The sequence below is a fragment of the Hemicordylus capensis genome, chromosome 5, assembly GCF_027244095.1.
Source record: "Hemicordylus capensis ecotype Gifberg chromosome 5, rHemCap1.1.pri, whole genome shotgun sequence".
Classification (NCBI taxonomy): domain Eukaryota; kingdom Metazoa; phylum Chordata; class Lepidosauria; order Squamata; family Cordylidae; genus Hemicordylus; species Hemicordylus capensis.
The window spans coordinates 7,026,652-7,051,174 of NC_069661.1; the positions used below are offsets into that span (position 1 = coordinate 7,026,652).

The 24,523-nt window shown below is 47.5% G+C and overlaps 1 protein-coding gene across 2 annotated transcripts; it reads left to right on the forward strand.

Annotated features, from left to right (window-relative positions):
• The first annotated feature begins 4,288 nt into the window (after positions 1–4,288).
• Positions 4,289–10,468, forward strand: MRPS26 (mitochondrial ribosomal protein S26). Of its 2 annotated transcripts, none has more exons than XM_053257490.1 (4): positions 4,289–4,578; positions 7,027–7,173; positions 9,097–9,258; positions 10,000–10,468. In XM_053257490.1, the coding sequence occupies exons 1-4, from the start codon at positions 4,304–4,306 to the stop codon at positions 10,058–10,060; spliced, it is 645 nt and encodes a 214-aa protein (XP_053113465.1). In that variant the 5' UTR covers positions 4,289–4,303; the 3' UTR covers positions 10,061–10,468. The 2 variants fall into 2 exon arrangements, with proteins under 2 accessions (XP_053113465.1, XP_053113464.1); XM_053257489.1 differs by having other exon boundaries at positions 9,135–9,258.
• The last annotated feature ends 14,055 nt before the right edge of the window (positions 10,469–24,523 follow it).

A 24,523-nucleotide genomic window follows, 5' to 3' on the forward strand; every position in this document is an offset into this window, starting at 1 on the left:
TGGAACACTGGCAAACAATAGCCCTATTCAGAAATCACATTGCATCTTGGTACACATCTACATATTTTTTGTGTGAATACATACATGCATTTAAAACAAAAACAAAAACTGAAGCTGGGAAGCTGCATTTGAGGCCCCCTCAAATGCACTGTACAGACAGCAAGAATACTACTGCATATGCAATGAACATAATGCATGAATAATTGTACATGCATACAGTGCACCCAGATTGTATGTAAGTTGAACATAATGTGTGAACAGGTCTACTACGCCATGATTAAGTGTTCTGAATTAGGACACTGGTTTAACTTCTGCTCATCACAGTTTAGCTGCTACACAGTATTAGCTCTGAATATAATTATTGGCATTAAATATCCTTATTTGTGGAGTTGAGAACAATTTTCTTTCTTTCTTTCTCAGTTGCTGGTATGAAATTGACATTGGCTATTCATAGCCAGCCAAACATGGATATGTTCCAGAGTAAAGAGTACAAATTTGGCACATGTGTTCTTTTTTCTTCTCAATTATAGATATAAATCTGATGTGTTCCAGCAACCAGCACATCATGCAGTGATTGATCTGGTAGTATAGCTACTTAACTGTGCCTGATTAAATAGGTACAGTTGGTGAATATGGGAACGGGGGGAAAGAACTTTGTGAAGTTAAGAAAAGCTAGAATTAGTTCTGAGACTAAGAAATAAATTGAGATATTTTACAAGCTTTGGAGTACTAGCCTCATGGATATGGCTTTGTGGATCTGAGGGTAGATCAGGATAGATATTTTGTTTGAGTTTGAACTCATATTTTCTGTTGGTGCTATTTTTAAAATATGAGTTGATTTGTTTGTTTTGCTATCTGTCATATTTATTTATTTTATTAGACAACCACTTTCAAAGGGGCAGCTGTGTTAGTCTGTAGCAGCAAAAAGAAGAGTATTCTAACATCTTAAAGGCTTATTTATTGTAGCCTATGCTTTCATGGAGTCTATCTGTTCAAATGGACTGTAATCCACAAATATTTATGCTACAATAAATTTGTTTCTCTAAGGTCCCACGGGCCTTTTTATCATTTGATGTATCTTTATTTATTATTTTATTTATTTAAAATATTTATACCCCACCCCTCCAGTAGACTACTGCTCGGGGCGGCTCACAACAATAAAATAGATACAATATACTATAAAAGTAATAAAATTAACCAAATTAAGTAAACAAGTTAAAGGTCAGGTTGAAAACCACCATTAAGTATTAAGTATCCAATTAAAGTATTAATTGTATTAAGTTTCAGTATTAAGTATTAAGTTTCCAATTAAAAATTGTATTAGTATTAAGTTTCCAATTAAAAATTATTTTATTTATTTATTATTTATTAACATATTTTTATACCGCCCAAAACTTATGTCTCTGGGCAGTTTACAACAAAATAAAAACAGAAAGTAAAACATGTGTTAAAACAAAATGAAAAGTTTAAAACATTACAACAATTTTAAATTTTTAAAAGAATATTTTAAAACAGCATTAAAACCATTAATATAGTGCTAATTAAAAGCCTGGGTGAACAGATGCGTCTTTAAAGACTTTTTAAAAGTTGTCAGAGATGGGGAGGCTCTTATTTCACTAGGGAGTGCATTCCAAAGCCTTGGGGCAGCAACGGAGAAGGCCCGTCCCTGAGTGGCCACCAGACAAGCCGGTGGCAAATGCAAACAAACCTCTCCAGCTGATCTCAGTGGGCGGTGGGGTTCATGACGAAGAAGACGCTCTCTTAAATACCCAGGGCCTAAGCTGTTTATGGCTTTATAGGTTTTAACCACCTTGTATTTTGCCCGGAAACATATTGGCAGCCAGTGTAGCTCTTTCAGTACAGGAGTTATATGGTCTCTCTGAGATGACCCAGAGACCAACCTGGCTGCCACATTCTGGACCAACTGTAGTTTCCGGACTACGTACAAGGGCAGCCCCACATAGCGCGCATTGCAGTCATCCAGTCTGGAGGTTACTAGCAGATGTATCACTGTTTTGAGGTCTTTCACCTCAAGAAACGGAGACAGCTGGAGTATCTGCCGAAGCTGATAGAAGGCACTTCTGGCCATTGCCTCAACCTGGGAGACCAGGGAGAGGCTTGGATCCAGAAGCATCCCCAGACTGCGTACCTGTTCCTTCTGGGGAAGTGTGACCCCATACAGAACAGGCAGATCAAAATCGTCTCTCGAGTACCGACCCTGCACAATGAGTATCTCTGTCCTATCTGGATTCAGTTTGTTATCCCTCATCCAGCCCATCACCGACTCCAGGCAGGCATTTAGGGAGGTTATGCCCTCTCCTGATGATGCTGATATGGAGAAATAGATTTGGGTGTCATCAGCATACTGATAGCACCTTGCACCAAATCTCCTGATGATCTCTCCCAGCGGTTTAATGTAGATGTTAAACAACATTGAAGACAATATGGAGCCTTGAGGCACACCATACAAGAGATCAGATTTTGAAGAACAGCAGTTTCCATGGGACACTATCTGGAACCTGCCCGAGAGGTAGGAGTGGAACCACCACAAAGCAGTGTCTCCAACTCCCAACCCCTCAGACGCTCCAGAAGGATACCATGGTTGATAGTATCAAAAGCCACCGAGAGGTCCAAAAGGACCAACAGAGTCACACCTCCTCTGTCCTTTCCCAATTGGAGATCATCCATCAGGCTGACCAAGGCAGTCTCCACCAAATAGCAAGCCCAAAAGCCAGTTTGAAATGGGTCAAGCTAATAAAAGCTAAAAACTGAGAATTATAAAAACTAAAAATGAAAGAACTTACCAGATATAAACAGCAGATAAAACATTTAAAAGCCTCTTTTAAAAGTTGTATTTTTAATTGTTTTTAAAAAAACATTGAGGGAGGGAGCATGGTGAATCTCTTTAGGAAGGGTGTTCCAAAGCTGAGGGGCCAGAACCAAAAAGGCCCTGTCTCTAGTTCCTGCCAACCGGATCTCTGCTCATGGGGCCTGAGATGATGAGAGGAGGGCCCTGGCAGGTGCATATGGGCAAATGTGGTCCGAAATGTACTCCGGCCTCAAGGCGTGTAGAGCTTTAAAGGTCAAGACCAGTACCTTGAATCTAGCCTGGAAGCGGACCAGTAACCAATGAAGCTGCCACAGGATGGGTGTGGTCTTCATGAGGCGACTTGCGCCCACAAGCATCCTTGCAGCTACATTCTGAACCAGCTGAAGCTTCCAAACAGTCTTCAAGGGCAGCCCCACATAGAGCACATTGCAGTAGTCCAACCTGGATATTACCAACACATGAGTGACTGAGGTCAAGTCCGACTTCTCCAAGTAGAAGCAGTCTTTTGATGGACTACATCTCCAATAACCCTCCGCTGCAGTGCTTAACGGGATGATGAGCCTGGTAGTCTCATCATCTTTCATGGAGATCATCTTTCAACTGCTATAGGAAGACCAGAGTAACACTATTTTTGTTTATTTGTTTGTGAAGGCATCTGGCTAACGCTCCCACGCTCTGGAGACCAGGTTTCCAAAGCAAGGCTTCTCTCCCCTCCCCTCTTGCTAGTGACAGAAACTCATAGGAAAGACGGGAGCCCTCCAGGGCCTGAGCATTGCTGAGATTAAGCATGTTGCAGCCTCTCACTAAGAGGCAGAGCAGGGTCGCTCTTTGGCCCTCCTCCCACTGTTTTTGAACTACAGCTCCCATAACCCCCAGCCACAGCAGCCAAGAGGCAGGGACCATGGGGGTTGTAGGCCAGCAGCTGCAGCAGGAAAGCCAAAGCTGAGCAGCCCTGAAAGAGACGCGAAGGTCCCCAGCAGTGTTCCCTCTAACAGGGATTCCCAGATCGTGTTGACTACGACTGCCAGCATTCATGGCTGCAATGGCCTTTGGCTCGGGATTATGGGAGTTGTAGTCAACATCTGGGAATCCCTGTTAGAGGGAACACTGGTCTCCCCAGGTGTTGTTGGACTAACACTCCCATCACCCCTAGCCAAGCACGTCAGGGGGACCCTGAGTTGTCCCTGCAGCCGCTGCGATGCCAGCAGCCGGGGAAAGGGGGGGGGGGAGATTTTAAAAACTATATCCCCCATCGTGCCCCGGTCCCACTTCCGGTGACCAGGCCACCCTCCTTTCTTTCAGTCTTCCTCTATGATGCCTGGTTGGGGAGCAAGTAAGAGACCTCCTTCCCAGCATGCCTCACTACCTCTTCCACCCCCCTCTTTCTGTGGTATTGGGAAGAGGTGAGCAAGAAGACTCCGTTTCCCGTCATGCCCCTGACCCACTTCCGGTGCCGGCTCTCCTTCAGTCTCTATGGTGCTGGTTTCCGACCGCGCTGTTCCTCGGCCACTTCCGGCGCCTCTTCCAGGGATGCTGCGAGGGCTGGTGCCCCTTCCCAGCCGGGCCGCCCTCCTGGGCCAGGCGCCGCTGCTGGCTGCCGCTCCCTCGCGAGGCCGCAAGTCCCGCACGGACCCTCCTGCCAAGTCCAAAGCCGGCCGGATCAAAGTGCCGCCGCCCGTCGACCCGGCCGAGCTGCTGGTGGTGACCCAGCGGTACGAGCGCTACCGCCTGGTGGTCCGGGCTCTCAGGTGAGGGAGCTGTCCGTCACAGCCTCTGGCCAATCGGCCGGCCTGTCGCCGCATGGAGGCGGGGCCCGGGGGTCCTGGAAGGAGCCAGTCATGGAGGGCTGGGGGAGGACTACATTGATTAGGGGCTGAACCTTCCCAAAAGGGGGGGGGGGGAGAAATGCCTCCCACGCCGGCTGAAGACTGCTGTCCCTTTCCCAAGAATTCAGCTGTGTGGCTGGCCATTCAACTGGTGCATCGTAGAGCTTAGGCCAAGGGGGGGCAAACATGACCCTCCAGGTGCTGATGAACTACAAGGCCCATCACCCCTGGCCACAACTTATTGTGGCTAGGGGTGATGGAAGTTGTAGTTCAGCAACACCTGGAGGGCCAAGCTTACCAACCCCAGTAAGTCCTGAGTTCATTTGTTCATTCATTTTATTTCTATACCGCCCTTCCAAAAATGGCTCAGGACAGTTTACACAGAGAAATAATAAATAAATAAATAAGATAAGATGGATCCCTGTCCCCAAAGGGCTCACAATCTAAAAAGAAACACAAGATAGACACCAGCAACAGCCACTGGAGAGATGCTGTGCTGGGGGTGGAGAGGGCCACCAGTTGCTCTCCCCCTGCTCAATAAAGAGAATCACTACATTAAAAGGTGCCTCTATGCCAAGTTAGCAGAATACAGGAATTTCATTTCTGTATTCACTAGCCAGTCTTGGGCATGACAATGGCTTTTGGACTCTAGGGGACTAGAGTCCACTAGGACACTAGGGAAATTTGTTTAATTGCACTTTATATATCTTTAATGTTTGTACATTTGTTTGTTTATTTTATTGATATCCCGCTTCTCCAGGACAATACTGCTCATGCAGATTACAACAGAAAGTAATATAAAATTCAAAACAAAACAGAATGTAGAATAAAACCAGTCAAGCCAAACCCAATTAAAAACCTATCAGACTATAGTTAACGGCTTTAATATTTATCAAATACATGTGAATATATATACACATTTGCAGTATTTGTACCCTGCCTTTCTTCCAATGTGAAACACAAGGTGTTCCATGTGAGGCTTCCAGGTCATCTACTAGGAAGACACTGACCAGACCCAGACCTGCTTAGCTTCAGCCAGGTGGCTGCATTCTGTGTCTTGGTACAATGCTCTATATGAAGAACCTATTTATTTGCTTTACAGGGTTGTTGTAAGGTTGCAACAAGACAATGGATATGAAGTGCATTGAATACTCCCAAGCAGGGCTGTATCAATAGAAACAAGATTCCTGTTGCTCCTTTTTAAGAGCAGCAAATATCTTGGGGCATAAGCTTCTGTGGGCAAGAACAGTGGCTTTCAGCATTGGCTCTCTGGAGGTTTGCTGTGTGTTGCAGAGAACTGTGAGTTTATGTTCTCAGCTCATATAAAACTTTGCTCATATCGGTCACTGTCATCTCATATGAATTCTTTGGTAAGAGCTGGCTGCAGTGGTGCCCATGCTGTTCTGGATGGGGTTACACTCCCCCTGAAAAATGAGGTACGTAGCTTGGGAGTGCTCCTGAACCCAAAGCTCTCCCTCCCTGGTTTCTCAGGTTGAGGCAGTGACCAGGAACGTTTTTTATCAGCTTCGGCTGATACGTCAGCTATGTCCATTTCTAGAGGTGAATAACCTTAAAACAGTGATACATATGCTGGTAACCTCCAGGCTTGACTACTGTAATGTGCTCTACATGGGGCTGCTTTTGTACGTAGTCTAAAAAATACAATTGGTACAGAATGGGTCTCTGGGACAACACGAAGGGAGACCCAGATGGGTCTCTGGGACAACACGAAGGGACCATATAACACCGGTTTAAAAAGAACTGCACTGGCTGCTGCTATGTTTCCAGGTGAAATACAAAGTGCTTGTTATTACCTATAAAGCCCTAACAGCTTGGGTCCAGGCTATTTAAGAGAGTGCCTCCTTTGTCATAAACCCTGCCGCCTGTTACGATCTTCTGGAGAGGTCCGGTTACAGATGCCACAGGCTCATTTGGTGGCGACCCAGGACCGGTCTTTCTCTGGGGCTGCCCCAGGGTTTTGGAATATGCTCCCTGCTGAAATAAGAGCATCTCCTTCTCTGTTTGTTTTCAGGAAAAACCTCAAGACTCTCCTGTTTTTGCAGGGTTTTAATTAGAATTAATAATTTGTTTTACTGACTATTTTATGCTATTGTTTTTATTGTGTCATGTATTTTAATCTGTGACTTCTAAATGTTTTAAATTTTGTACACCGCCTAGAGATGTACATATCAGGTGGCATAAAAATATGATAGATAAATAAATATGTTAGGTGCGATGAAGGCTGACTTTTGCTGACACCAGAGGGTTCCTAGGGAGATGGAGACCTTGCTCCTGGATTTCTGCAGGAAAGGAAGCGCTAGCGAAAGACGCTGCAGCTGCTCTCACGTTCTCTTGTCTGCTCCCCATCAGAGCCGAATTCAGGGAGGAGATGCTGCGACAACAGTACGAGGAGAAGTTTGGGGGAGTGGGGAGGCAGAGAAAGGAAGCTGTCGCTGAGGAGCACCGGAAGCTGATGGCATGGAATGATGCCGAGAACAAGCGTCTGCAGGAACTGAGGTGAGAGCAGGGTCTCCGTCTTGCTCTCGCTCTGGTGAGAAGGGGAAGGCAGCATTGTCAGTGAGAGATCGTCTAGCTACGTATTTTGCTTTGAGGCTGGCCTAGAGGAAATGGGGGGCTCCTTTTTTGAGCCCAGCACTTAGAAACATAGAAGTGTGGCTTAGGCAGTGGAGGGTCAAAGAGGATGCCTGTCAAAGAGGGAGGCAGTGCTGGGACAGCTTGGCCAAAAGCTGAGGAAGTAAAGAGGCCTGTGGAGGAGTCTGGGGAAAGGAAGCTGTGAGCTGGGTAGCCAGGTCGGGTCCCAGGGGGAGGGGAGGCTTAGAAAGGCAGGGGCAAGAGGAGGAAGCTGCCATGGGGTGCCTGGCTGTGTGGCTATGGATTTGGTAGCCTGTGGGCAGTTTTCAGTTGTCCCATCTCAAAAAGGACAATGTGAAGCTAGAAAAGGTGCTGAAAGAGGCAGCCAAAAGGATTGGAGGTTGGAGCACCTTCCATTCAAGGAGAGACTTAAGTGTTTGAAGGTTTGTTGGTTTGTTTTATCAGATTTATACCCCGCCCGAACTTATGTCTCTGGGCAGCTAACAATTTAGTAATTACATGATAGAGACTTAGGAAATTGAGCAGGTGTGGAGAAAGTGGCTGACATGAAGGGCAGCCCTCTGCTGCTGGGAGAGTAGCTGTGAGGAGCTGGTCTGCAAGAAGCCGTCAGTGTCCCTGCACAGAAGGCTTCCTTGCACAGCAGACTGGGTGGGGTGGGCAGTCAGTGTGTGGAACGTGACCCTCATAAACAGATTTATTCAAATGGAGAGGGTTTTTGAAGGGAGGGGAGAGATGTGAAAATCACTCCGCCCTCCATGCCTGGCCGACTGCACAAGAAGGAGGCCACCTCCAGCCTCAAAGGCAGGATGTCTCTGAGTACCAGTTATAACAGCAGTAACAGCAGGAGGGAGGGGCTACCCTCAACTCCTTCCTGTGGGCTTCCAGCGGCATCTGGTGGGCCACTGTGTGAAGTAGGATGCTGGACTAGATGGGTCATGTTGGGCCTGATCCAGCAGGGCTGTTCTTATGTTCTTAAGGAAGCCTTCAGTGCAGGGATGTGGAAGGCTTCTTGTGGACCTACAGCCCTCTTGCTGGTGATAGACGGCTGTGCATCACGGCAACCAGGGAACGGAGGGAGAGTTCTCACCTAGGATGCTGGCTTAGGTTTGCTTTTATAGGCTGATCCAGTTGGTTGGTTCGTAGGAAAAGGCAAGGGTTCTCAAACTTGGGTCCTTGGAGGTTGTTGGACTACAACTCCCACCATTTCAGTAGACCATTGTGATTGGGGATGGTGAGAGTTGTAGCCCACTAACATCTGGGGACCCAAGTTTGAGAATCCTTGGGGAAGGGGAAGCTCAGGGAGAGAGAAAGGAATTCACATGTCAGAGGTAGGCATTGTCAGAAAGCAGGGGGAAAGAGGGAATGTTGTCATCATTTGTATAGTCTGTTAATCAGTCCATATTCTTGACGTGCATTGTCACAGTAATCCTGTAAGGAAGGTTAGTGGTGTTCACCATGCTGCAGATAAGAGGGTGATGAGGCTGCAAAGTGCTTAGGCTAAGGCTTCTTTGTGAGTCCATGACTGAGATGAGATTTGCACCAGGGTTTTTCTGGATCGCAGCTCTCACATTCAGCTACTCAAGTACAGTTCTATGCAGCTGGCCCTTGACTGCCCATCCTTATCGACTAGGAAGGCCTTCGAAACAGCTAAGCTTGCCCAGGGTGAGAGTTTTGCCCTTGGATGGTTTTTGTTTCCTGTGGGCTGTGATGAATCCTCCTCTTGAGAAAGAGAAGGCAGTTGTGCTGTTCAGAGAGCTGGACTGGGCTCCCGGGCCATGCCCATGCAGCCTCAGCCGTCTGCATGTTCCTTTTTCCATCACACCAAAGAGAGCAAATGCAGTGCGCCTTCTGTGTCGCAACCTCAGGAAGGAGCGCCTCCGAAAGGAAGCAGCAGAAGAAGAAGAGCGCCGCTCGAAAGAGGCCCAATACCAGGCTGCCCGCATGGAGGAGTTTCTTAAGGAGAAGGAGAAAGAAGTCCTCCAGCTGCAAGTAAGGGAGGCTGTGCACAGTGAGCAGAATCTCCTCCAGGGACAGCCATTGGCTGCTGGAACTGACTGAGCGTCAACACTGGGTTCTCTGTGGGTTGTGATGGCATTTTAAGCCAATAAGAGGGTCCAGAGGAGAGCAGAGAAATGAAACTAGAGGGGCCCAGAGCACCTTTCTTATGAGGCAAGGCTACAACACCTGGGGCTATTTAGTTTAGAAAAAAGATGACGGTGGGGAGACGTGATAGAGGTCTATAAAATCATGCATAGTGTGGAGAAAGTGGACAGAGAGAGACTCTTCTCCCTCTCACATAACACTAGAACCAAAGGTCATCCCATGAAATTGATTACCAGGAAATTTAGGACCAGTAAACAGAGGTACTTCTTCACACAATGCATGATCAGCTTGTGGCATTTTCTGCCACAAGATGTCATGACAGCCAACAACCTGGATGGCTTGAAGAGGGGTTTGGATAACTTCATGGAGGAGAGGTCTATCAGTGGCTACTTGTCGAAGGGCTATAGGCCAGCCTCAGAGGCAGGATACCTCTGAGTACCGGTTGCAGAGGAGTATCAGCAGGAGAGAGGGCACGCCCTCAACTCCTGCCTGTGGCTTCCAGCAACATCTGGTGGGCCATTGTGCGAAACAGGATACTGATCTAGATGGGCCTTGAGTATGCAGTATGCAGGAGTGTCATTTGTGATGCCTTTATATGTGTCATTGATTCTTCTTTTGCTGATGCAGGAAGAAGCCAAGACCTTCATCACCCCTGAAAACCTGGAGGAGCGGATCGAGGAGTGCCTGAACAATCCACGCAACTACAATTTTGCTATCGACAAGGAAGGGAGGGTGGCCAGCCGGAGCGTCTTGCCTTAGAGGGGCTGATAGGAGGACTTGGCTTTCTAGAGTAAACCCTGCCAGAGAGTTGCCTGTCGCTTCCTTTTCAGTCCAGCCACCAGGCTCACTTTGAGTGAACAAGGAATTTATGGGTTTGGTAGTGCCAATAAGGCTGCCCTGTTAAGACTGAGTAGCTTCCGCCTTGTCAAGGTTGCCAGGATCCAAGGGGTATACTCGTGGGTAAAATGGGCCATAACCCAAAGTTTGGCTGAAAATCAGCCAAATCTGGCAACCCCCACTTCTGGGACTTGGCAGCTTCTCCTAAACATCAGTTGCTTCTGGTTGTCAGGAATAAAGGAATGGGTTTTTGTTTAGAGTTTCTGGCTTAAAATTTTTTTATGGGCCGTGAATTCTGTTGTTCTTATGTTTAGAACTCAATATCGACATTATTAGAAACAGAATACTGCCCCCGCCTGTTGCACACAATATCCAGCTGGGTTTCTCTCCAGTGGTGCCACCTTGCTCAGGATCATTTATGCAGGTTATTTAATTCAGCCTTTCCAGGCAAAGTAATGTAGAATCTGTGATTTTTATTCTTTTAAAAAAGCACTTAAAGTATCATCCTAAAACAGTTAGGGAACTCCTGAGATGAATGTTTACCGTCCTCAGATTTCTTTGTTTGGAAGCCGTTGGTCTAAATTACTCAAAGGGTCTTGGAAGCTTCAAGAGAACCCCCTAATCTGAGTAAACAGTTTGACATTCTACAACTTCTGCCTGATGTATTTAATTTGAACAGTTTGGTGTGTTCACTTTTCTTTCATAACTTAGAAAATTGTCAGTGTGTTGGTTTCAATTCAAAGATCGCTTTTGAGATGAAAATATTCTTAAGACTCTAAGGAAGTCATGGAACACTGAAGAGGAAACCAGAAAAAAACAATGATGTTGCTAGAAAAGCTGTTAAGTGCTTGTGTATAAAAACAGGAGAGCTCTGAGTCTGCATCTAGTCAGTTAGTCTCTAGCCTCCCAAACCTCTTGGAACAGATATTTCAGGGCCGCACAACTTTGGCCTTCCAGCAGTTGTTGGACTACAACTCGCATAATGCCTGGCCACAGTAGCCAATAGGGAGGGGGGCCAAAGTTGTGCACCCCTGATGCATTTCCTAGCTCCAACACTTCAGCTTAGAGCCAGAAGGTTTCTCCAGCTCATTTTTGTGCAGCACTTCTTTCATAATGTAATCATTCATCTAGGGCAGAGTTTCTCAACCACCGGTCCGGGGACCGCTGCCGGTCCCCGAAGGGTTGAGCGCCGGTCCCTGACTGGGAGTCAACCCCCCCCCCCAACAACTGCAATCAAGGCACTCACTTCCTCAATTTTGCACATGGTACGGAAGAGGAAGAGTATCACCTTCTTGTGCCTTGCCTCCACGTGCTGCTGTGATCTTCCTACAGCTATTTTATTCCCTATCTTTACAGCTTCAAACTGTATGCGGTGTGGAAGGTATGCCACCTGAAGGGCTGCCACTTGAAGGGCTGCTGGTTCTTGCATGCTCATTGTTTGCAGCCAAAGGTTGATTGATTGAAACCCAGCTGCCTATTGTGGTCGAGGCGCCTTGAGAGGGAACGCTGTTTCCCTCTTGCATTGGTGGGGTGTTGTGGTCCCTCTGCCCCCTGTAGCCCCCTGGTCTGCACCGCCGGTGGAGGACGGCGGTCCCCTTTATGACCTCGCCGGGTGCGGGGGACAATCTCTGGCCGGGATCATGCCGCGGTGAGGGCTAAGCAGAGGAGGGAGGGAGGAGGGCCGCCTTGGCTCACCTCGCAGGTATGCGCGGGCAGCATGTGGGACCACGTGAGCTGCGTGGCCCCAAAGGCAGGCTGGTGTGATTGGCTCCCGCAGGGGAGTTGGGAGGGGGGCACAGAAGTGCACATTGTGAGAGAGGATGGGGAACACTTGCTACACTCTGGTGCGCAAGCACAGTGGCGGCAGCTCTTGGACCCAGGCGACCTTCCGAGCGCAGTCCGGTGCACCATTGCCTCACCCACCCTGAACAGTGCCTCGTCTCCCCAGCGAGGAAAATGAGGCATCTACCACTACAACGCCCCACACCCTCCGCCATCTCAGAATCACCCCCTTTCTTTTAATGCCAGGTCTCCACCGCTCTTCTTCACATTTTCTTTCACCATTAAAAATAACCCCATTCCCAGCACCTGCCATGTAACGAATTTAACGAGTTTTGGAGGAGCTGCACGGGTTTCATTAGGTCCACCTCACAAAGTGCACATCTAAGAGCAGGATCCAGATCAAGCCAGGTGATCATGACCAAGCAGCATTGACACAAATGAGAGATGACTAAATTAATTTCAGTGGGTGGTCGTGACTAACGTTGTCTGGATCCTGCCCTGCGACTACACAACTCCTGCTAAAACTCCACCTCCATCATGAGAGGGTTAAACTGTAGATTTCCGGCTCTACTGAGCTTGCCCTGCTCTCCTCTCCTCACCTCCTTTTTGCTTTGCTTGACATCCAGCCTGATGAAGCATTTTGGGGGATTCAAAAGCTTGCTTGTGCGTTGTTTTCATTGCCCCCATGTAGCTTTTGAATTTTTCTAATGGCCCAACATCCCCTCTCCATTGAGTAATCACAAGCACCTCCACCCCCACCCCACACATACTGAAGACATACTGGAGACAAATTAGTTCACCCAGGCTTTTAGATTCAGGGGTTCTCAACCTTGGGTATCCAGACGTTGGTGGACTTCTACTCCCATAATCCCCAGCCATAATGGCCAAATGCCATTGTGGTTGGGGGTTATGGGAGTTTAACTGAGGGACCCAAGGTTGAGAACCCCTAATATTCCATGTTTGCAAAAGATTCCAAATTTAATTATTTTAATGCTTATATTATTTTAATTGTAAACTGCCCAGAGATGCAAGTTTTGGGCAGTATAGAAGTCTGATAGATAGATAGATTTGAAACCCCTTTACTAACTGCCGGTCCGGGAAACTGCGCATGAAGAATGTAGCGGTCCTTGAAACTCTGCACGAAGAATTTAGCGGTCCTTGACTCCAAAAAGGTTGAGAAACACTGATCTAGGGAACGCCCTAATTCTTTCAGGATGATACTTTAATGATGTTGGCTGACATCCAGGCTAGTGTGCACACCCATCTCCCCTTCCCTCTGCAGCCCCCTGTAGTTTTGGGAGGCATAGTGGGGGGCAGAGGGAAGGGGAGGTTGGCAGAAAATCACCACTCCCCCATACCCAGATGCAGCCCTACCTGATGAATGGCCACCTGCAGGCAGCACAGCTAACGGGTGAGGTGTGGGGGAGAGGAGTTCCCTGACCTGCCTCCTTCACGCCCCTGCTGGACTTCTAGGATGAGCTGCTGCCGCCGACCAGAACACACATTGCGTTGACTTTGGGTACTTAGGTTGGGAGCAGCCAGTGCAATGAGAGGTGGGAGAAGCGGCTAGTCCACTGGAGGGCCCTTGGCATTCGTGAAAGGAACAAGCCAAATGGCGGCGGCGGCAGCAGCAAGACCACCACATAACCTGCTGCAGGATGGGCTGCTTTGGGGGGCTCCAGATGTTCTGCGCTGAGGAGGAGGAGGACGAAAAATGTTCTGTGCAGATGATTCTGTCATCGGTGCAGGAGTTCCAGACTTGGACCCCAGATGTTGGACTACAGATCCCATTAAGCACTGCCACCATGGCCTTTGGGAGGTGTCTTCCAGCCACAGGGTTGGGGACCCCTGGAATAACGTGTCTGAATGCAGGATAATGCATATGCAGGCTGCTAACACAGAGGAGTCTCTGTGAGGTGGACTTGACACTGCATCGGAGGACACAGGGCAAGATTTTGACTCATAGAAGCCAGCAGCAACCTTCGTTGGGATGCCTGATAGCATTTTGTAGAAGAACGCTAGTCGCTCTAGCCTCTCAAGAGGCAGTGGGGCAGGATCCTTAAGGAAAGGGACGAGTACGGTTGAAATCCTGTCTGCAATCTGCTCTCAAGAACTATTGAACTGGCCAGACAAGATCAACCTGAATTTTGTCCTTAACCTGGCATTTATAACCAATTGTCCCAAGCCTATTGAAAGTACCATGAGAGGGCTGGTAGTTTGCTAGCACGAGATTTCAGGCAAAACATGCAGCAGGTAACTGAGGAGGAGAACAGGCTATTTTATTCCAATTCAGCACAGATTTCCTGTCTGTTTCATTTCATTATATTTTTTTTAAGCCCCAGAGGTGGTTCCGATTTGGGCAGATTCCACTTCCAGGATCGATATGAAATTCTAACTTCTCCTCTGCAGGGAAAGGAAAAAGGTTGAAATTAATTTTCAAAATAGGCATACTTATTCCTAGGGAGACAACTAGGAGGACGTCCTCCCTTAATGCTAAGGAGATCCTAGCACCTTATTTATTGAAAATGTCTGCATTCCTCCTCCTTGTATAAAACCAAGGCTAGAACTCAGAACCAGCAGCTCAAATCATTCATTCACAAACAGGAGTCCCTATAAATTCAGCAGCAAGAAGACCAGAAGTTGCTGTGAAGCAATAAAACCCAACAACAACTGCCGCTTTAGGAGTGTTCAAAAGCTGGGCTTGGATGAGGTGGTTTTTGGCCTGATACGTGAAACTCATCAAGTTACTTGCTGAGAGAGTATTCCAAAGTCAGGCTGCCAGCACTAATCAGGCCCTTTCCCCAGCCAACATCTCCCACAGCTCAGACTGTCCAGGAACCTGCAGACTGTGGTTGGGTGCTTGGTTCTCACCAGGAATGCAAAAAGGAAAGGGCAACCTGAAACCCTGAGCATTGTGACTGCAGCCATGCATGGGATCATTAGGAAGGGGATTGAAAAGAACAATGCCCTTATACAAATCTATGCTGCGGCCATATTTGGAGTATTGTGTACAGTTCTGGTCACCGTATCTTAATGAGCCAGTGTGGTGTAGCAGTTAGAGTGCTGGACTAGGACTGGGGAGACCTGAGTTCAAATCCCCATTCAGCCATGAAACTAGCTGGTTGAATCTGGGCCAGTCACTTCTCTCTCAGCCTAACCTACTTCACAGGGTTGTTGTGAGGAGAAACTCAAGTATGTAGTACACTGCTCTGGGTTCCTTGGAGGAAGAGCGGGATATAAATGTAAAAATAATAATAAAATAATAATCATAATACAGTAGAACTGGAAAAGGTTCAGAAGAGGGCAACCAAAAAGCACCTTCCTTATGAGGAAAGGCTACAACATCTAGGGAACTTTAGTCTGGAAAACATACTAGAAGTGTATAAAATTATGTGTAGAATATAGAGAGACTGACAGTTTTCTCCCTCTCTCACAACACTTAGAACCAGCAGTCATCCCATGAAACTGAAGGCTGGGGAATTTAGGACTGACAAAAGGAATCTTTTTTCACACAGCCACATTTTTTTTATTTATGTGTTTATTTTGCCCTGCTAACTGGCCAAAGAGGCACCTCTCACCATGGTGATTCTCTTTATTTAGCAGGGGGAGACTAACTGGCCCTATCCACCCCCAGCACAGGACCTCCAGTGACTGTTGCTGGTTTGTGTCTTATGTTTCTTTTTAGATTGTGAGCCCTTTGGGGACAGAGAGCCATCTTATTTGTTTGTTATTTCTCTTTGTAAACTGCCCTGAGCCATTTTTGGAAGGGTGGTATAGAAATTGAATTATTAATAATAATAATAATAATAATAATTTGTACACCACACCAATCCGCTGTCTCTTGGTGGTTTGTGGCAACATGAAAAAATTTAAACAATTTAACACAATTAAAACAATTGAATCTATGGAATTCTCTGCCATGGGATGTGGTGATAGCCACTAGCTTGGATGACTTTAAGAGGGGCTCAGATACATTCATGGAAGACGGGTCTATCAATGGCTACTAGGCTGGTGGCTGTGGGCCACCTCCAGCCTTGGAGGCACGATGTCCCTGAATACCAGTTGCAGGAAAGCAACAGCAGGCGAGAGGACATGCCTTGCCCCCACCTCGTGTCTATGACCTTCTCAGGGGCATCTGGTGGGCCACTGTGGGACTAGATAGGCTTCCTTGGGCCTGACCCAGCAGGGCTGTTCTTGTGTCCTTAGATGCTTGAAAGGCCTATATAGATGGGATAGTCACACTGCGGATTACTGAGCATGTGGCATCTGCAAGGATTGAGAGCTACAAGTACGACCAATTTATATACTGCCTTTCAACAAGAGTTCCTAACGCAGTTTACATAGATATAAATAAATAAGTTACCCCAGTTATGAGCCCAGTTACGATCAGACTTCTTTGACAGATTCAGCGTTGGCCACTGAGTCCTCCTGAAACAGAAATAGAATTCACAGACTGCTTTCCTTTGCAACTAGAAAATGTCATTCATCAATCTGGAAGAAGTCAAGGCCATATTGGGAGCTCTCTAGAAACTGAGGAGGAAGCAGCCAGCTACAGATTACTGAGATAAACAGGGACTGAGAGCAGTGTTTCCCTCTCAGGTGTGTGCACGCTCACAGGTTTTTTGATGTGCGCTCAGTTAATTTCAGATCCCACTCAGGTAAAATCTGGAAAGCCTCACTTGAATGCACATGTGCACACATGCCTTCATACTGCCGACCAGAACAAAACTCATTCTGCATGGAGATGAAAGGAGCGAGAGGGACCACTGACTGAGAGACACTGGAGGGCATCTCTGCTATCCAGCGTTCTCGGTTTCTGGACACTGGCTGACCTGGTCTGCTGGGCAAGGCCAGCGTTGCTCACGGGACAGCACTGCTGCGTGCATGACAGGCAACCTTGGCAGGATTGCGCCAGTGGGCAGTTGCGCAATGACTTAAAGATGCACCCCAACAGCGGTGCAGTGCTACTTCCACAGGAAAGAATGGCATGGATAATTTGGATAACCCCAAATGGAAACTTAACAATCAGTATATATTGGATCATGTGATTCCACAATTTAATTAGCTGTAGATATTAAATAATGTCAGCTCTTCAATATCAAGCTACTGATCCCAACTGCTAAACAAAATCCATCTAATAAACACACATTAACGCCAGACACATTTCGGCACCTTGACTTTCTACGCCACTGAAGAAGGCAAAGGTGCTGAAACGCGTCTGACGGAGCTCCAAGAAGCATCAAACATATTTTCATCAACAAAGTGATTATCTTCTCATGGATTGTGCCCCATGTATAGACTCTGACTATACAGATGAAGAAACACCTTCACATGGAATTTCTGGATTTTTAATGGGACTTTGCTTACACATTTAGATATGACATTATATGACACAGAGAGAGAGAGAGAGAGAGAGAGAGAGAGAGAGGAAACTTACTTCAGTACTGATAGATCTCTTTCCTCCTCGTGGGCAGTTTTGAATATAACAGGGCGCGGCTGGTGGTGGTGGTTTTGGTTTTTCTACTTCTGCTTCTGGTGCTTCTTCGGAATCTTGGGCCCCAGAGTTCTGCAGTACGGAAAAGATGACAAGGCACAGACAGCAGAGCGTAAGAAGTTTTCCCTGCATCTTGGAAGACTCACAACTGCCCCTAGAGACTGCTCTGCTCTCTTGGTGTTTGCAGTTTGCATGATGGGGCTCCTTTCTCAACTGCCCCTATTTATATCCACCTGAGCAATGCAATGCTTCAGTCACCACCGCTGCCAAGAGGTCTAATTTCAGCTGGCTGGGTCAGAAAAGGAAGCATTTGGGTCATCTAGCACAGAGACAAGGATCTCTTCCGCAAAGTCTCCTGTTCAGGTCTCCTGCCATAAGCCTGATTGAGGAAGCACACAGCAGCGGCAGTGATGTCTGGCTGGATGAGATGGGTCCAATTCTGCCTGTGACCTTTTTCAGCTGGATGCAACTGACCTCTTTGAATTCGTCGAAGCATCGTGTCCAGAATAATGGGAAGTCATTGTTCCCCTCTATTCTGCATGGGCCAGACCCCACTTGGAAAACTGGCCCACATGGTGAGCAGCAGTGACCTAAGGGTGGAAGAAGGGCTCTCTGTCCTCACAGGGAAAATGGAGAATAATACCTGTGGCCAAAGTTGCTTTTGCTGCTGAGTGCCCAGAGAGGGAGAAGCCAAGCAATGTCTGCTTCCTCTCCTCTCTCTGCAAGCACCATTTTTGCTTCCAGAAATATGTACCAGGGGCTCACACAGCCCGCAGGGACACATTTCTGGGAGGGAAAGAGATGTTTGCTGGGAGGGGAATGAGGCCAGCTTCCATTTCCTGTCCATCCTTGTGCAGAACCAGTCAATGGTCCAATCCCTGGCACCATCTCCAGACAGGCTTGGGAATGAACCTGCCTGAAACCGGAGAGACTGCTGCCAGTCAGAGCAGACAATACTGAGCTAGATGGACCAAGGGCCAGACTCAGTATTAGGCACCTTCATAAGAACAGCCCTGCTGGAACAGGCCCGGGGCCCATCCAGTCTAGCATCCTGTTTCACACACTGGCCCACCAGATGCCTCTGAGAAGCCCACAGGCAAGAGGTGGGGGCACGCCCTCTCCCCTGCTGTTGCTCCCCTGCAACTGGGATTGAGAGGCATCTTGTCACCGAGGCTAGAGGTGGCCTATAGTCACCAGACTAGTAGCCATTGACAGACCATGAACTTCCATGAATTTGTCTAACAAATTTTAAAAGATTTTAAATTTGGTTTGTTTTTATATTTTTTTAGCTTAATACTTTTATTGTATATTTTAACTTTTGTAAACCGCCTTGGGGTTGTCTTTTAACGAAAGGCGGTATATAAATGCAACAATAAAAATAAATAAAAATTTAAAAAATAACCCTCCTTTAAAGCCATCCAAGTTAGTGGCCATCACTACATCCAATGGCATGGAATTCCATAGGTGAATTGTGTGAAAAAGTACTTACTCTTGTTGGTACTAAAATGCTCAGCCTTCAGTTTCCTAGGATGGTCCCTGGTTCAAGTGTTGTGAGAGGGAGAATGGTTTCTCTGTTGTTGACAGTTGCTCCTCAGAACAGGAGCTGTTATATGGAGTCCCCCAGGGCTCCATTCTGTCACCAATGCTTTTTAACATCTACATGAAACCACTGGGTGAGGTCATCAGGAGATTTGGTACTGGGTGTTATCAGTATGCTGATGACACCCAAATCTATTCCTTTTCATCTGCATCATCAGGAAATAGCATCCATTCCCTAAATGCCTGCCTACAGGCAGTAATGGGCTGGATGAGGGATAACAAATGGAAGCTGAATCCAAGCAAGACGGAGGTGCTCATTGTAGGGGCTCAGAATCTGAGGGATGAGTTAGATCTCCCTGTGCTGGATGGGGTTACACTCCCCTGGAAGAAACAGGTATGCATCTTGGGAGTGCTCTTGGATCCAGGCCTCACCCTGGTATCTCAGGTGGAGGCTATTACCAGGAGTGCTTTCTATCAACTCTGGTTGTTTCGACAGCTGCATCCATTCCTTGAAGAGAACAATCTCAAAAGAGTGGTGCATCAGCTGGTAACCTCCAGGCTCGACTACTGCAATGCACTCTACATGGGGCTGCCTTTTTACATAGTTCGGAAACTTCAGTTAGTTCAAAATGCAGCAGCCAGATTGGTCTCTGGGGTAACTCGTAGAGACCATATTATGCCTGTCTTAAAACAGCTGCACTGGCTGCCAATATATTTCCGGGCGAAATACAAAGTGTTGGTTATTACTTTAAAAGCGCTGAATGGCTTGGGTCTGGGCTACATTAGAGAACGCCTTCTTCAGTATGATCCCCATCACTCATTGAGGTCATCTGGAGAGGTCAATCCCCAGTTACCACCGGTACACACATCTGAACTTTGCCTTTTCTGTAGCAACTCCTGATCTATGGAATGCACTCCCGGCAGATATTCGCAGTTTAGACTCTCTGTCGGCCTTTAAGATAGCCCTAAAACCTTATTTGTTTGGTCTGGCCTTCCAAGGTTTGTAAGTGGTTTTTAAAGTATTTTAATTGGTTCTAAATGTTTTCAATTGTTTTATATTGGTTTTAGTACTGTGTTTTGAATTGTGTGTTTTTATGTCTTTTAAAAGTTGTATACCACCCAGAGCCTTTGGGTGAGCCTCCGAGGCAGGATGCCTCTAAATACCAGTTGCAGGGGAACAATAGAAGGAGAGAGGGCATCCCCTCAACTCCTGCCTGTGGCTTCCAGAGGCATCTGGTGGGCCACTGTGCGAAACAGGATGCTGGACTAGATGGGTCTCCTTGGGCCTGTTCCAGCAGGGCTGTTCTTATGTAATGCCGCTGAACAAGGCCTTTTCAAGCCTGAAACACATCTGGCAACATTAGGGAAGTATTGGAATAATTTTTTCCTTGTACAGTTTGTGACTGATTTTCATTCTCTACAGGACACAGTGCTTGCATTTTCCACCTCATTTAAAACTGATTGGATTTTCCATCTATTAAAAATGGACATTTAGAAACTTAGAAGAAGATCTCATGAGTTACTGGATTGCAAGTTTTGGCACTGTTTAAAACATCTACTTTAAACTCCAGTAGTGAAATCCATTTGAATGTATACTGCATAGAAATTTTGTGGACTTATGTTTTTGATTGGCATATATGTTCAGGGGTGCACCTAGGTAATTTTATTGTCTGGACCTGAAGGGCTTTGGAGCCCCCACCCACCCACCACCGCGAGTTAAAATTAAGATGTATATTTTTTAAAATAGTCAAACCTGTACCTACCTCCAAAAAACGAGGGGGCCCTCCTGCTGCCACCCCACCCCACCTCTGCCCCATGGCGCTGAAATCTTTAAACAGCCTAGCCACTCCATGTGTGCAGCCGGGGGGGTGGGGGTGGGTGAGCTGAGCAGGTCTCCCCCACCCTGTGGTGGCATTGGCATTGGCGGGCAGAGTGGGAGCAGCCACTGGGCTCACTGAGCAGGTGCAACGGAACTTCCTCCTCGCAGTTCTCAAGGGTTGCTGGGCTGAAGAGTCGAGCCCAGCAGCTGCTCCCACTCTGCCCGCCTGCCCATGCTGCCGCCGCCGCCGCCGCCACCACCACCATGGGGGTGGGGGATAAGAGACATGCTCAGCTCACATCCCGGCCATGCACATGGTGTGGCTAGAATGCTTGAGGTTTTCAGTGCTGTGCAGCAGCAGCAGCAGGGTGAGGTGGCAGCAGGAGGCCCCCCCCCCGGGGTCCTTGGAGGCCCCCCCTGCACCTTGGTGGCCATGGACCAGGTTCCCAAGGTCCGGGCCTCTATATATGTTCAGTAAGAGTATTTTTTTAAAAAAAAATAAACTAGTTAGGCATCCACCTTCTTCCCCCGGTGGCCCTCCCACTGCCGCCTTTTACTTTCTTCTTCCCCAACGTCCACCCCTGCTGCTTTCTGGCCAGCCGGCCGGCCAATGGCTTCTTCTCCGCCCCCCACCCCCGCTCCTTTCTGGCCAGCCACCAGTTTCTTCTTCTCCCGACCACCCCTGCTGTTTCCTGGCTGGCTAGCAGGCAAGATCTTCTCCCTCTGCCTACCACTGGCTGGCTGGCTGGCCAGCCAGGAGGCTACCGGCATCGTCTCCTGCCCGCCTGGCTGCCGCTTTCTGGCAGCCTGTCCGGCCGCCAGCCCACTTGCTCACTCGCTGGCCTGGGAGGCCAGCCAGCTGCCAGCTTCTTCTCCTCCTCCTCGCCCCCACCGCTGCTTTCTGGCCAGCGTTTTCTTCGGCCAGCTGTCTGGCAGCTGCCACCGCTGCTGCCCTTTTCTTTCCCCTGGCTGTCCCTGTCGCTAACGGCAGCTGCTTGTGAACTCTTGCGAGAGCTGCCACACATGAGATTAGTGACAGGTATGCCTAAGATAAATATATATTAAGATACTGTTACATCGATGTTTTAGCTAAAGCTGTTTATTAAATATTTTCCCTGTGCTATCTACAGATTTTATGATGTTCAGAGGTTTGAAATATTTCTATTGTCTATAGTTTTTGGAGGCCTATGAATACTTTTAGATTATAGTTTTTTTAGGTGACTTCATTTTGGTGGGTTCTTCTTTTGGTATATCATTGTGACAGTTCCATGCAAGTTAGCCACATCCAGGGTTGATTTGATTTAAATCACTTCACAGAAGGACTATTTTAATGATTTAAACCACTAGTCAAGAAGATTCTATTTAACCATCATTTTCTAATAAATGTACATTCTTGTCTAAAATAATCTTAATACATATTCAGAGACAGCTGTAGGTTTCATTTTTAGAGGGTAGGTACACACTATAATAGGTCCACACTTCTCATAATGTGGTTCCATTCAGGCAACCAGGCCTTGCAATTTGTCATTGCACTGTTTATTTTATTTATTTATTACATTTATAAACCGCCCCATCCAAAGGCTCTGGGTGGTGTACAACTTTAAAAAGACATAAAAACACACAGTTCAAAACACAGTGCTAAAAACAATATAAAAACAATTCTAAAACAAATAAAACAAGTTAAAACCAATTTAAATACTTTAAAACACCTTGGAAGGCCAGGTTTAAAACAAGGTTTAAAACATCCTTGGAAGGCCAGGCCAAACAAATAAGTTTTTAGGGCTATCTTAAAGGCCGACAGAGAGTCTAAACTGCAAATATCTGCCGGGAGTGCATTCCATAGACCAGGAACAGCTACAGAAAAGGCACGGTTCTGAGTCGCCATCAGGTGTACCGTTGGTAACTGGAGACGGACCGCTCCAGATGACCGCAACGAGTGCTGGGGATCATACTGAAGAAGGCGTTCTCTAAGGTAGCCCAGACCCAAGCCATTCAGAGCTTTAAAGGTAATAACCAGCATGTTGTATTTCGCCCGGAAACATATTGGCAGCCAGTGCAGCTGTTTTAAGACAGGCATAATATGGTCTCTCCAAGTTACCCCAGAGACCAATCTGGCTGCCGCATTTTGAACTGAAGTTTCCAAACTACGTACAAAGGCAGCCCCATGTAGAGCGCATTGCAGTAGTCGAGCCTGGAGGTTACCAGCTGATGCACCACTGTTTTGAGCTCTTCAAGGAATGGATGTAGCTCTCGAATCAACCGAAGTTGATAGAAAGCACTCCTGGTAATAGCCTCCACCTGAGATACCAGGGTGAGGCCTGGATCCAAGAGCACTCCCAAGCTGCGGACCTGTTCCTTCCAGGGGAGTGTAACCCCATCCAGCACAGGGAGATCTAACTCATCCCTCAGATTCTGAGCCCCTACAATGAGCACCTCCGTCTTGCTTGGATTCAGCTTCCATTTTTTATCCCTCATCCAGCCCATTACTGCCTGTAGGCAGGCATTTAGGGAATGGATGCTATTTCCTGATGATGCAGATGAAAAGGAATAGATTTGGGTGTCATCAGCATACTGATAACACCCAGCACCAAATCTCCTGATGACCTCACCGAGCAGTTTCATGTAGATGTTAAAAAGCATTGGTGACAGAATGGAGCCCTGGGGGACTCCTTATAACAGCTCCTGTTTTGAGGAGCAGCTTTCACCAACAGAGAAACCATTCTCCCTCTCACAACACTAAAACCAGGGATCATCCTAGGAAACTGAAGGCCGGGCATTTTAGTACCAACAAGAGAAAATACTTTTTCACAGAATTCACCTATGGAATTCGATGCCATTGGATGTGGAGATGGCCACTAGCTTGGGTGGCTTTAAAGGGAGGTTAGACAAATTCATGGAGGATGGGGTCTATCAGTGGCTACTGGCCTGGTGACTATAGGCCACCTCTAGCCTCGGTGACAAGATGCCTCTCAATACCAGTTGCAGGGGAGCAACAGCAGGAGAGAGGGCATGCTCCCACCTCTTGCCTGTGGGCTTCTCAGAGGCATCTGGTGGGCCAGTGTGTGAAACAGGATGCTAGACTGGATGGGCCCCGGGCCTGTTCCAGCAGGGCTGTTCTTATGAAGGTGCCTAATACTGAGTCTGGCCCTTGGTCCATCTAGCTCAGTATTGTCTGCTCTGACTGGCAGCAGCCTCTCCGGTTTCAGGCAGGTTCATTCCCAAGCCTGTCTGGAGATGGTGCCAGGGATTGGACCATTGACTGGTTCTGCACAAGGATGGACAGGAAATGGAAGCTGGCCTCATTCCCCTCCCAGCAAACATCTCTTTCCCTCCCAGAAATGTGTCCCTCAGGCTGTGTGAGCCCCGGGTAAATTTTTCTGGAAGCAAAAATGGTGCTTGCAGAGAGAGGAGAGGAAGCAGACATTGCTTGGCTTCTCCCTCTCTGGGCACTCAGCAGCAAAAGCAACTTTGGCCACAGGTATTATTCTCCATTTTCCCTGTGAGGACAGAGAGCCCTTCTTCCACCCTTAGGTCACTGCTGCTCACCATGTGGGCCAGTTTTCCACGTGGGGTCTGGCCCATGCAGAATAGAGGGGAACAATGACTTCTCATTATTCTGGACACGATGCTTCGACGAATTCAAAGAGGTCAGTTGCATCCAGCTGGAAAAGGTCACAGGC

Bases quoted from the DNA above. Each gene is read 5' to 3' on its own strand.
- MRPS26 (XM_053257489.1), top strand. From the start codon at position 4,304: ATGGTGCTGGTTTCCGACCGCGCTGTTCCTCGGCCACTTCCGGCGCCT. The intron at 4,579-7,026 runs GTGAGGGAGCTG...GCTCCCCATCAG, and splicing joins CTGGTGGTCCGGGCTCTCAG to AGCCGAATTCAGGGAGGAGA. The intron at 7,174-9,134 runs GTGAGAGCAGGG...TCGCAACCTCAG, and splicing joins AAGCGTCTGCAGGAACTGAG to GAAGGAGCGCCTCCGAAAGG.